Source organism: Lutjanus erythropterus, chromosome 23, assembly GCF_056507025.1.
Source record: "Lutjanus erythropterus isolate fLutEry1 chromosome 23, fLutEry1.hap2, whole genome shotgun sequence".
Classification (NCBI taxonomy): domain Eukaryota; kingdom Metazoa; phylum Chordata; class Actinopteri; order Lutjaniformes; family Lutjanidae; genus Lutjanus; species Lutjanus erythropterus.
Genome location: NC_139339.1, coordinates 16,657,748 through 16,669,732, shown reverse-complemented (window position 1 = coordinate 16,669,732; position 11,985 = coordinate 16,657,748). Strand labels below are relative to the sequence as shown.

General features: G+C 37.6%; 2 protein-coding genes across 2 annotated transcripts; both read right to left on the bottom strand.

Annotated features, from left to right (window-relative positions):
* Nucleotides 1–424: 424 nt before the first annotated feature.
* On the bottom strand, nucleotides 425–5,247 carry LOC146305916 (E3 ubiquitin-protein ligase TRIM21-like). Its single transcript, XM_084712669.1, has 7 exons — nucleotides 4,975–5,247; nucleotides 3,053–3,633; nucleotides 2,749–2,844; nucleotides 1,805–2,038; nucleotides 1,519–1,666; nucleotides 1,417–1,443; nucleotides 425–1,322 (listed from the first exon to the last, which is right to left on the bottom strand). The coding sequence occupies exons 1-7, from the start codon at nucleotides 5,132–5,134 to the stop codon at nucleotides 778–780; spliced, it is 1,791 nt and encodes a 596-aa protein (XP_084568795.1). The 5' UTR covers nucleotides 5,135–5,247; the 3' UTR covers nucleotides 425–777.
* Nucleotides 5,248–7,848: 2,601 nt separating this feature from the next.
* Nucleotides 7,849–11,983, bottom strand: LOC146305915 (E3 ubiquitin-protein ligase TRIM47-like). The gene is made up of 4 exons (XM_084712672.1): nucleotides 11,321–11,983; nucleotides 9,101–9,726; nucleotides 8,247–8,477; nucleotides 7,849–8,089 (listed from the first exon to the last, which is right to left on the bottom strand). The coding sequence occupies exons 2-4, from the start codon at nucleotides 9,629–9,631 to the stop codon at nucleotides 8,063–8,065; spliced, it is 789 nt and encodes a 262-aa protein (XP_084568798.1). The 5' UTR covers nucleotides 9,632–9,726; nucleotides 11,321–11,983; the 3' UTR covers nucleotides 7,849–8,062.
* Between the last annotated feature and the right edge of the window lie 2 nt (nucleotides 11,984–11,985).

Below are 11,985 nucleotides of genomic sequence, written 5' to 3'. Positions count from 1 at the left end.
CAGCCAGCCCAGACAGGCTTCAACCACAATGATTTGTCATGCACGTCTGTTCAAGTGGTGGATTAAAACAGCCACAAATATCTTAGGAAGAAAAAAGATACCACATGTAATTTGAAAACTTTTATTTTTATTTACATTTTGAGATTGAAAATATATAATTACAGCACATTTTGTATATAATCAGCTATAGTAGACTTTTGTTGCCTAAACTTAACTCAAAACTAATAATAATAGTAATAATAAAAAGAAGAAGTAGAAGAAGAAGAATTTTAAAAAATTGTAACTAACAGGTATTACTGATTTAATTTATTTCACACTACTCTCAGTAAGAACTCAAACCCCAGTCTCCCACAGGAAAGCCCTGCACATAGCCTCTTTTCAACAATGAATTTGTTGCTCTTTATAGTCTTAGGACTATAGGAACTTAGGAAAGGGAATTGCTTAAAAGGTTACATTATTTTGGACCAATGTCATTGCAAAAACTACATGTAGTTAGGTTGCATGTAGCATGTTAGCATGTTACTGTTAGGGCAAGGGTCTTCAAACTTTTTGCAGCCAAGGCACACCGAAGAGCAAGCCAAAGTCTCAAGGCATACATGTATTCATGTCCACGCAAAATAGTTCATGTATCCCACTTAACTCAAGGAGGCAACAAGCACTAGCCAATCAGAGGCAAAGTTACGGGAGTGCAAGTGAGAAAAAAAGGCATCAATCAATCACTCTCCAGCTCTAGGAAAACACAAACTTGCATATTCTTCACAACATTTCCGTGTCCTACTACTGACATTTCATAGGAGAAATAATCAAAGGATAAGCGTTTTTTTCATCTTGTTTTACATGCGGACTGAAATATGGGACGATGTCGTCATTGAATGAACACTCAGTAAACGAGTAGATGTGAGTTTGAGCCGTCACATCGTAGAAAGACACAAGACCTTCCTCGTAGTCCACAAACACCCCGACCTTCTCAGGTTTGTCTTTCAGGGAAAGACGGATTGGTGGAGCTGTAAGCGCTGCGTATTTTTCATCTTCATAGTGTACAGTGACCCAGTAACCATTATCTGGGGTCAGCGAGAGTTTTCCTTTGCGTATTACGTCGCCTCTCGCCACACCCAGGTCCCACCCTGTCTTGTTGCTGACCTCCACCTCCCAGTACGACTTCCCGCAGTTGATCCTGTTGACCCCGAGGATGCTGGCGAACAGATCAAACCTCTCCGGAGCATCGTTGACCTCCTGGTCTTTTCCTCCATCTTTCACTTCCTTCCCATCATCAGAAAGAACAAGACGTTGGTGTGCAGTGATTGGGTCCAGCTTTACATCCACTGATAATTACAAGTTGAAAATAATTATAAGATTTAAACACAAAAGTCTTTTTTGAAAGATACTGTCAGGAAGAAAGAGATTTTAATCACGCACCTGTAAACTTTGGAAGTCTCTGAAGTTCTGTGGAGTGAGGAAATTGTTTTAGATCAGTTAAGTTTTAACTTTTATCATGCACCACCATTACTTAACTCTTACCAATGGAAGTCAGCTTCTCCAGTTGCTGTTGAATTTGTTCCAACATGGTGTTTGTGGTTTTTCTCAGGGTGCCAAAAGACAATGATGTGTCAAACTCTACATCTGTCCAGTCTTCGATGCTGTCCACATCTTGCAGAGATGGGTAACTCTGAGAGAGAAATCAAAAAAGGTACTTTAAAGTAGCTGGAATATTGTGCAGCTCCTCAAAAGACTCACGTTCTCTTCATCTGTTAGACATATATGTGTTGAAAAAAAAGTGGTCCAGTCCTGAAAAGTGTCCTCTCACCTGCAGGAAAAGGATGTGATCCTCAAGAGCAAATATATCATCCAGTTTAGAGACAGTCTTCTCAAGCTCGTTGATCTCTGATTTCAGCTTGTCTATGAGCTCTTTTGCCTCTTTCTCCAGAGCCTGCCTCCTGTCTGTCAGTGGCTGAAGAGCTCTTGCTTGGGCTCGCTCCACAGTGGCAATCATAGCTGCGAACAGAGTATCAATATCCCACCACTCTTCCTCAATCTGGTCCTGAGAATGAGAGAAAAACAAGCATTACCCATTTGACATTTGACATGAACTGTACTTAAATGGTACCTTCATGTACCACAGCATTTCCATACTATGCTCTTGTCTGTTTCTTCAAATATTTGGCCAGATTGCTCCATTAAATGGCCAAAAGGTTTTTGTCAAAAGAGGAGAAATTAGAGCTTCTCTGCTGAGCCATCATGAGTAACGAACTTTTTATGTTTGCTAGCAAACAACGTGATGTTTTGTTAACTTTTAGCTCATTAGCAAACAATATAATGTTTTGTTAACTTAGCTAGCAGACGATGTTTTGTTAACTTTTTAGCAAGCTGTCAAACATTGTCACATTTTGTTAACATTTTAGCCAAAAGTCAATGGCTTCCCACCTCTTTTCTAGTTACTTGACAGCACTCAAATTTATATCAAATTATACAGTTATTTAAATTTATTATTTTTTTAATTTAAATTTGGGTAAAAAAAAACATATACACATGGAATAAACACAATTTATTTTAGATTTAGCTTAATAAACTTATATTTACTTAACAGAATTTTTAACATAGCTCATTTTAGATTAATCTTTGTTGGTTCAACCCAATGTACAAATTCTTAATGGTTGCTCCATTTAACTGCCATACTGTTTGAAAACTTGCTTTGTCAGTTTTGACTTTAACAGACTGGTCTGATTGGCTTTTCGGTCCAGGATCTCTCACCGTGCATTGCTTTAGAGATGCATTAATCTCATCCACCTGTGTTTCTCTCTTCTTAATTTTCTGTTGTAACTCTGTCTTGGTGTTTCTGAGCTCACCCTGTAGTAAACAGAAAAACAAGTCAGTATTACATCTTAAAACATTTTCCTTTTCATCTGCATGTTGTGATATAATACACATTGATCTTGTCATTTTTGTACCTCTTGTTTATAACTCTACCAATGTATCCTACATACCACAGTGGACTAAAGTAAATACTGTCAAGACTTGAATGAAAACATTATAGAGCCTTCATATGTTCATTCACCTTCTTCTTGTTCCATTCATCTTCAGTAGTAACAACCTCATCTTGACTGTTACACATATCCATACAGCGTACACAAATGCACCTCTCCTCCTTCCTGCTGTACAGCTCCAGGGGACGTCCGTGCCGCAGACAGGCCCGCTCGTCCAAGTTCTCCACAGGTTCCACCAACTTGTGGCCCTTCAGCCTTTCAGTTGAAAAGTGATTCTCCAGATGGGTTGAACAAACGGAGGCAAGACACACAAGGCAGGACTTCTTGGCCTTCAGTTTTCGCTCCGTGCAGAGGTCACAGGCCACTTCACCAGGTGCCCCAGTGTACTTATCATTGTCTTTCTCTGGGCTCTTCATCTCTTCAACAATGTTCCTCAGGACGATGTTCACATCTGGGGTTTTGTTCTGATGCTCCTTACATAGAGGGCACGACCTGTCATTGAGGTTAATGCTGCGGTCCAGACATTTCTTACAAAAGGAGTGGCCACAGGGTGTAGTGACAGGATCCACAAATGAATCCATGCAGATGGAGCATGTTAGATGTTTCTCCAGTGAGCAGGTCTCACTGGGTGATGCTGCAGTGGAGGCCATATCTGTTTAAAGAGAGCACCATGGGGTTACTCAATGAAAGACATGTAATATGTCTCAGACTATGTCATGTCGTTGACTTCTGGCATTACCAATAAGCTTGTGCATGGCAGAAACCTTTCCTTTGTTCTTTGTAATACTTGTCGAAATGTTCAAACAATAACTGGTTACTCAAAGTGAAGAGACTGCTAAAACATATTCTAACAAAAGCTCAAGTGAAGAGGAGTAATAATATCAGTGAACTGAACATCTAATTAAAGTTTCTAAACATTAGCTAGCATTAGCCACCATAAGCTACGGGTCATAAGTAAGGTTGTAGCAACAAAGCTGTTGAGGCTGAGTTTGCACCTACAAAGATTAATTTTATAACCTGATTAACTTTATATTATGTTGCACCAAACCTTTAAACTAGCTTAAAATGAAGAAAGATTCAATTTGAAGCTTTCTTTAAACCTCATTTACTTTTTAGTCTAAACAGAGATTCAATATTAACTTTAGACTTACACTTGAGTAGGTTTAACTTTAACGATATATTTAAATAAATATATATATATATCATAAACATGCAACAACTAATGGCTTGAACTAATGTCTACTAACTGACAAGGAAACTGTTTAGTCTGAGGCAGCCTTAGTATTTTCTTGTTTCAGTTTCTTGTTTCCTCTGACTGCCTCGCCCAGCACCTCTCCAGTCTGCCTCCAGCCCACAGCCCAGCTCTCCTTCCCTGCCGCTGTACACTTGCTGATGTCTCTAAACTCCTTTTCACCAAACCTCTTAATAACTGTTTTACTGTTACCAGCCTCTGTCCATGTCATGATTGTTGGGTTCACAGAAAAACACCCATAAAGAAAATGAAATATTATAGTCAATAATTGTCATTTAATTCCAGTAATTTTAGAACATTTCCTACATTTCCAGCAAGAGCCTGGACTGACAGCAGGGCTCAGGACACAGGTTTGCTTATACAGGTAACAGAAATTATAGATTTCTTTATATCTTCTGAGGTTTTTATTAGAGAGATTTCAAAAGGCAAGATGACAAAGTATTTTTTTCTGTACAAGGAAACATCAGTGGTCTAAGGTATTACTGTTGACACACCCACTGGATAATTTAACCCTTGGCAGTGTGTGTGTGAACAAGAACAATAAACAGAACAATAAACACACTAACGATTACTGAGGAAAAAATCCTGTCTAAAATACCACAGGTGATCACACTGCATATTCTAAAATCAAGTGCCACAAACAGTAAAATAATAGACTAACAACTAAGGTACAAGCTGATCATTCCCTTTATAAGAAACATTTAGAATGACGGAAAAGATATACGTGGAGTGTAATATTACCTTTTAGCGATTGAGGTGCTCCTTGTGTCATCAGCTTCTGTCTCTTTCTCTCTTTACTCCACCTAGTGTGTGTGTGTGTGTGTGTGTGTGTGTGTGTGTGTGTGTGGGTGTGGATGTGTGTGTCCTTCCTCTGGGCTGTCCTCCCTCTCATAAGTTTCATTTCTGCTGCAAAGCTCTATACCGGTCACTTTTTATGCAGAAAAGGGGCATGTCAGCATGCAAATGAGTAACCAGATCATCTATGTGTGAGCTGCAGGGTGTGTTGCATGTTGAGCAAGTTAGCACAGATCCAGCGGTGGAACAAGTAATCAGATCCTTTACTGAAAATGGCATCACTACAGTGTGAAGTCCTGCATTCAAAACCTTAATGTATTATCAGCTAAATATGCTTTAAGTTAAACATAAAAGTGCTCATGCAGAAAATGTTCTCTGTTTCACTGTTATATATGATAGTTTTGGATTAATATTCTATGACATAATTTTGCTTTTTATGAGATAACAGCTGTTTTCAGCTTTGTGACATTGCGTTTTCCAGCTAATCCAAAATAAGTTAGTTTATTTACACTGTAAAAAGTTATACAAGACTTTAGTGGAATCAACTAATCTTTTCTCATTAACTTAATGTATATATATGCATTCATTCAAATGAATTAAACTCTCAAAAAGATGTTCGTCTTCGGTGCAAGCTTCCTTTATTACAAATTACTGGAAATTACAATGAGCTCTGATGTCTGCAGAGTCTGGCACTGAATCCAGAAAAGATATAAGAAGGGTTAATGAAAGCTGTGATCCACACCCTAACTGTCGCTCATTATCTCCTTTTTGTGGGACTTATTGGCACTTTTACTAGTGGAGTATCTCTCCTGCCTCTGATGTTTTCATGTCACTCCAAATGATGAAGTCAATAATCGATATCTCTACTCTTGCTTAACTTATTTTGATGGTACAGTGCAATGACCTCCACTCTTCATCCTGTTATTGTTATCTTGTTCTGCCGACTCCTGATTTCACCACTGGTTTGGCAGTTGTGTTTGTCCCAAAGGAAGAGACGAAGTTCATCTGCCAATTCTCTGGTCACTGTGAGTTTGTCAGAGTTTGACACAGTCACTATACTTTTGCCCTCAGAGTTTGGCAAACAGCCTGGCAACGACATCCTTCCAGTGAAGCACAGGCCTCTCTACTTTAATAGGACTCTGCTTTCATAATGAGATTTTTAAGACAACTCACTGCAATAGATTTTTGTGTTTTGAGCCCAACTTGACATCTTAATTTCTGACATAAACTAAAAGTTTTGCTGACATATGTATATCCTTTAGTTGAGATTATTTAGTTTTCTTCTTTAGATATCAATCAAAAAAAAAAAAGAAATTAAAAATTGGTCACAGTGAGCTGTGAACCTCTTCTTTACACAATATTTTTTGAGATACATTTCTGCAACTCAGTGACTCAACCTCATCTAAAGTAAAACTTTTTTAAAAGAGTTTGATTTGGGCTCAGAACTCAAAAATATATTGCAGCATGTTGCCTTGAAATTTTGACAAAAACAGACCTGTTTTCAGTTTTGTGACAATGCATATTCCAAGTAATTCAAAGGGGGGTTGAACTTGTTTATAGACTTAATAAAAAAATCAAGAATTTAGTGGAGTCATTTTTTAGTCATTTCTATCATAAACACATTTTATTTATTGAAGTTAACCTAAATGCTGTCAAACAAATGTAATGAAATGGAAATACTCAAATGATGTGCCTCAAACTTGTACTTAAGTAAACTGTACTGGAGTAAATGTACTTAAGTGCATTCCTCTTCTGCACAGATCAAATATTGCACAATTGTTTAACTGGGACACTCAGTGAGGTTTTATGTAACTCTGTTGGTCAATGTTCATGTTCTACTGGTGAAGTGAAAGTAATTACCATCCATACGTTTCATTTCCAGGATTTCAGGCAAAAGTTTAAAAAGTTAAGGTAACAAAACACAAAAGTATTAACTTCTGTTATTTTTAATCAAAAATACACTTTATTGTTTTGCATACGTTCTGCATTTAGGGTTTGACATTTTATTCATTCATCAAAACAAAACAAAACAAAAGCCAATAAAAAAGCAAAAAACTGTTAACATTTACACTGAAATACTGCAGTGCATGTAAGAACACATTATACTCAAAATGAATTCACCATCCATCCAGGCATGAGTTACACTCATACAATACTGTAAAATCTGGATTACTGGCCATGCACACCCTGGATCAAATCGATTTTTTAAAAACTTACCATGCCAAAGCAACTACTGTAATCCCTGAGGTCTACTGTTTCTTTAAATCTATACAAATCATCAGTTTATTAGCACATATTTGTTGTTTTAAATAAATAAATAAAAAGAAACCCTGCTAGATAGTCACAGGTCAACAGGAAATACAATCAAATGAATCTGTTAAAGTACACAACCAGGTTGGAAATACGCTTATTTGCTTTCATGTGGAGAGTAACATGAGAAGATCAAAACCAGTATCTGTCTCTCAACTATAAGTCTACAACCAGAAGCTGGTTGGCTTAGTTCAGCACTAAGACTGGAAACCCTGGGAAGCAGCCTGGGTCTGTTCAAAAGAAACAAAAGTCTCAGTAAATAACATGATATACCTAGTTTGTTACTGAGAGCTTTAGAGGTTGATTTGTAAAAACAATTTTTTGCTGATTTATGTGGGAGGTATGTCCCAAATTATCCGCTGGCTCAAAGATGTAACTTCCATGAATCTCTGCTTGGTTGCCTGACAACTGCTCCATGCCAAGAAATAGTCGAACACATGATTCCTCCATTAAACAGCAATCTGTGTTTTTTATACTTCAGTTGTTGTATGAATCAAACAATTTGACAGATGTGGTGGTGGTTTAGTCTTCTCAGCGAATGTTACATTGATCATACCTGTAAAACACTGAGACAGGCTTTAATATTGTTGTATTACCTGTCATTTAAATAGAAGTCTATAACCAGCAATCTCATTACAGTTTTGGATGCCCCCCGGTTGTGATGAGATCTGCATCCTTGTTCTAGTGCTCTTTAACGTCAGTCGTCGACATGTTTGTCCAATAATTAAGATGAAGCGGTGTATAAAAACCTCTGTAGAGACGAGAGAGATGGCATTAAAGAATCTTATTAGTTATTCTGCAGTGTTTACTGTCACAAATATTGATGGAATACCAAAGAAATAAAAAGAAAATAAAAAGCAAATTCACTGAATGTTTGTAATTTGGTTATTTTTGACCATGACACAGACCTGTAGAAAGTGGAGGCTATCTTCAGTGTATGAGAGCTGCTCCAGCTCAGTGTTTCTCCTCTGCAGCTCTGAGATTTCTTCCTCCAGTTGTCTGATGAGATCTTTGTTTTGTGCCCATGCCTCTTTTGGATTTTCCCCACTCAGGTCTACAGAGAGCTTGATTTTCTCAACTTTACTCAGTCTCTCTTGAATGGCTTGCTGAAGTTTCATCCTTCTTCGTTTTAGTTTAACCTGCAGGGGGAAAAAAATCACATCATGAGAACTGCTGTGGCATGTCACACACTATACAAACGGGGTAATTTACATAAAGAGTTGCAATCCCAACCACAACCCATCACTGATGTTAATTTGATCTCATACAGTATTTCTTTAAAGGCTGATAAAAAACTTCATTGAGGTTTTGAGACTTTCAGTCTACATGCATTAAAGTTTCTCTGAGAGTAATTTATTGTGTATTTCCCCTTGAAAGATGCTATGTTTGTTTTGTTTTTATGGATGATTGTCAAACTGATTGTGGTATTTTTGTATAAATGTATGCTGAAATGAGAACATGTTTAAAAGAACTATGTCCTGCCAGTGGTTTTTGTTCTTGTTTCTCATAATCAAGACCAGATGTTCTCTAAAACTTCTAGCCTACAGTCATTGAACTGATGTTTATACCACTCAACATTGTTTTCTTTCTCTGTAAAACACAATATGCGATCACAAGAAATCACTGAAACCTTTAGTTTAGCTTTCAGGTTTTTGAGTACTCTCATAAACATGAAACCCTAAACACAAATACAAGCAGATTTCACACCAGCGTCCTAGTGTTACACAATGTTTCCAGGTGTGGTTCTTTCATTTGACTTTACCTTCTTCTTTGCAGCTTCCTTGTTGATAGAAATAATATGATGGCCCCTGTGTTCTGTTTGCACACACATGGCACAAATGCATGTTTGATCACTCCTACAGAACCTGTTCAACTGCTTTCCATGCAGCCCACAAACAGAGTCCTCCAGGTTCTTCAACACACTGATCAGAAGATGGCGCCCAAGATCTTCATTCTGGTAATGTGGCTCCAGATGAGCGGCACAATATGAGGCCATGCACTGCAGGCAGGACTTCACTGCTCTCTGCTTTGCTGGGGTGCAGAAATCACAAGGAACCTCTCCAGCTTTTAAAGGTACAATTGCGTACTCAGTCGGAGCACCAGCCTGTAGTCTTTGATCTGTTTTCAGCAGTGGCCTTGTGGGGAAAAAGGCCTTGCAGAGGGGGCACTGACAGACCCCATGGATCCTCCAGTATTCACCTATACAGCCCAGGCAGAAGCAGTGTCCACAGGGGAGGGAGGCAGGGCTGGTGAACTCATCCAGACAGATGCAGCACTTTGGAGGCTCTGACATGAGGTCAAAACTTAATGTCCGTCGTGCATGTATGTGCACACACCTGTCTGTTCTGGTGTGGTTTCAGCATGCACAGATGATGGTGTATTCACTATCTGTGCAGAAAACAAAGACTTGTATTAGTGCACATACGAGGTACAGTACTTCTTTGTCAATTTAGCTTTGTTAGCAGGAACCCAAACCAGGTGAACAAACTTTTTATGTCAGTGTTTGCATTGCTTAACATGATCAAAAGATCAAAGACAGTTGGATTTAATTCTATAATTACAAGTAATTTGAAGTGCCTAACTGTTATATTGTACAAAAAAAATCATACAAGAATTTATTGGAATTGATTAATTTTTTTTTCTTTAAAGCTAGTACTTGTAACTATTATATTGTGAACAGTGGACAAAAGCAGTAGTGTTTCCACAGTAAAAACCACAAAATACATCACTTTTTCTGTAAAAATGCAAACACAGCACCAGAAATAAATTGAGACTGTTTCATAATCAGTTAATCTTAACTTAATATAAACATGCAAGTGAAGTAAATATGCAAGTTTTATTTGTTCAATTTAATTATGCTGAGCTGAATTAGATAGCAGGCTTCCCAGAATGCATGTTTGAGAGTCGAAACTTTACTGAGACTTTTTTTTATAGCTTGAAGAAAACATAAATGATGAAAACTCACTGTGTACCTATAATACAGTTTAGGTTCATTAAATATTATGATCAATTGGTCAATTACAGCATTCTGAAGGCCATTATCTTCGTACAGCAGAACGTTGATATGTGAAACAGAACACTGCTACAGATGTGGTTCTGATCACAAAATGTGGAGGAACAATAAAATAATTTAAAATCCATAAACTAATTTTAAAATGCATATTTTGTATCAAATTATTGATTTTTCAAAATTATTTGGAAAGTAACCATGTAATAAGAAGGACCCACATCATCCTGTCAGGGTTTATTTCACAAAATTGATCTGCTCACTGTACTACAGCTGTAAATAACCTAAGAAACAGTTTCTTTAAGTTTAATAATGTCAAGTTGTCATAACAAAGAGATCTCAAACAATGTCTACTTATTGACCTAATGACACTTAATTTATTTAAAAGGATCCCCATTAGCTAATGCCCATGACACCAGCTAGTCCTCTTGGGGTCCAAAATTCTCAACACTTACTTACAACAGTCATAGACATTTATTTCATGACAGGTGCCATGGCGTGGTTATGACAGAGTCATAAGTGTTACCAAATAAGCATTATTTCACTTCTTCAAGGAAATGAATAACCTTCCAGTAATGCGTATTTATCACAGACTGGCATCCATTCAGAAGAGTGGCCAGATGCTACGTCAGAGCCATGTGGTATTTTCAAAATACTGCACATCCCCTGGCCAATCAGAATCAAGTATTCTCTGTGATGCTGGAAAAACATTATGATTGCTACATTTGTCATAAGTGTATACAGTAAGAGTATTTATATCAAAATATATTTCTGGTTATGGATTTCTGTTTTGACATGTCAGACTAAATATCCTGAGTGGCTAAAAATGAAACAGGTTCATTATTAACAGGAACTGTAAACAATGTAGTTTTAAAATCAGATCACGGTCTTTAATTTCCACTGACTAAAAATCTACTGCGAAAATCAAAGCGTTACTAATAAATACATTGAAATTAAAATATCAAACTCACATACCTTTCATGTGCAACTACCAGCTTGTCTTTCCTGAGGCTCTAACAGTGTTGTGTTACACTCTCATCGGTTGGTTCTTCCTTCTCCTGTGCAGGTACAGACACACCTATCAATGTTGGGAAAGAGGGTGGGCCTGTTGGACTCATTTCCTGGATGGTCATAAACTCATATACACCTGATAAAACAGGTGGTGTTTCCTCATGACGAGCCAGCCGCAGCTCCAAGAAAGGCAACAAAACCACTACATGTTTTTATTGTAGGAGATGATTAATACAAAAACACGTTACCACCTTATTCCACTTTTATTCAAATGAAGAAAATCAATGTATGTTCAGTGACATTAAAATAAAAGACAAGCAACTTCTCATGTCATGACAGTATTGCAAAATAATTTATAGTATCTTGTAGCTGTTTCAAAAAATCACCTGATAAGGAGACCTTTGCATTCATTTTAATGACAACGTAAGCGTAAGCAGGCACGATAGGTCTGTGGTTCAGGTTTGCACATGTCCCAGCAGTGTGAGTAAGGCAGTAGTAAGAGAAACACTCAAGTGTAAGGAATGGATGAAACAGTGTCTTTCTGCTCTCAAGTAAGCTGCAATCATTTGCTCTCCCCGCTAACTAGCTCACAATTCAAAGCTCCCCGCTTGCATGATGTAGTGTGACAT

Excerpts from the sequence above, each read along its gene's own strand:
- LOC146305915 (XM_084712672.1), bottom strand. The coding sequence starts at position 9,631 with ATGTCAGAGCCTCCAAAGTGCTGCATCTGTCTGGATGAGTTCACCAGC. Across the intron at positions 8,478-9,100 it reads AGGAAGCTGCAAAGAAGAAG|GTTAAACTAAAACGAAGAAG; the intron begins GTAAAGTCAAAT and ends TTCCCCCTGCAG. Across the intron at positions 8,090-8,246 it reads ATAGCCTCCACTTTCTACAG|AGGTTTTTATACACCGCTTC; the intron begins GTCTGTGTCATG and ends TCGTCTCTACAG.
- LOC146305916 (XM_084712669.1), bottom strand. The coding sequence starts at position 5,134 with ATGAAACTTATGAGAGGGAGGACAGCCCAGAGGAAGGACACACACATC. Across the intron at positions 2,845-3,052 it reads ATGAATGGAACAAGAAGAAG|GGTGAGCTCAGAAACACCAA; the intron begins GTGAATGAACAT and ends TGTTTACTACAG. Across the intron at positions 1,667-1,804 it reads ATCACATCCTTTTCCTGCAG|AGTTACCCATCTCTGCAAGA; the intron begins GTGAGAGGACAC and ends TTTCTCTCTCAG.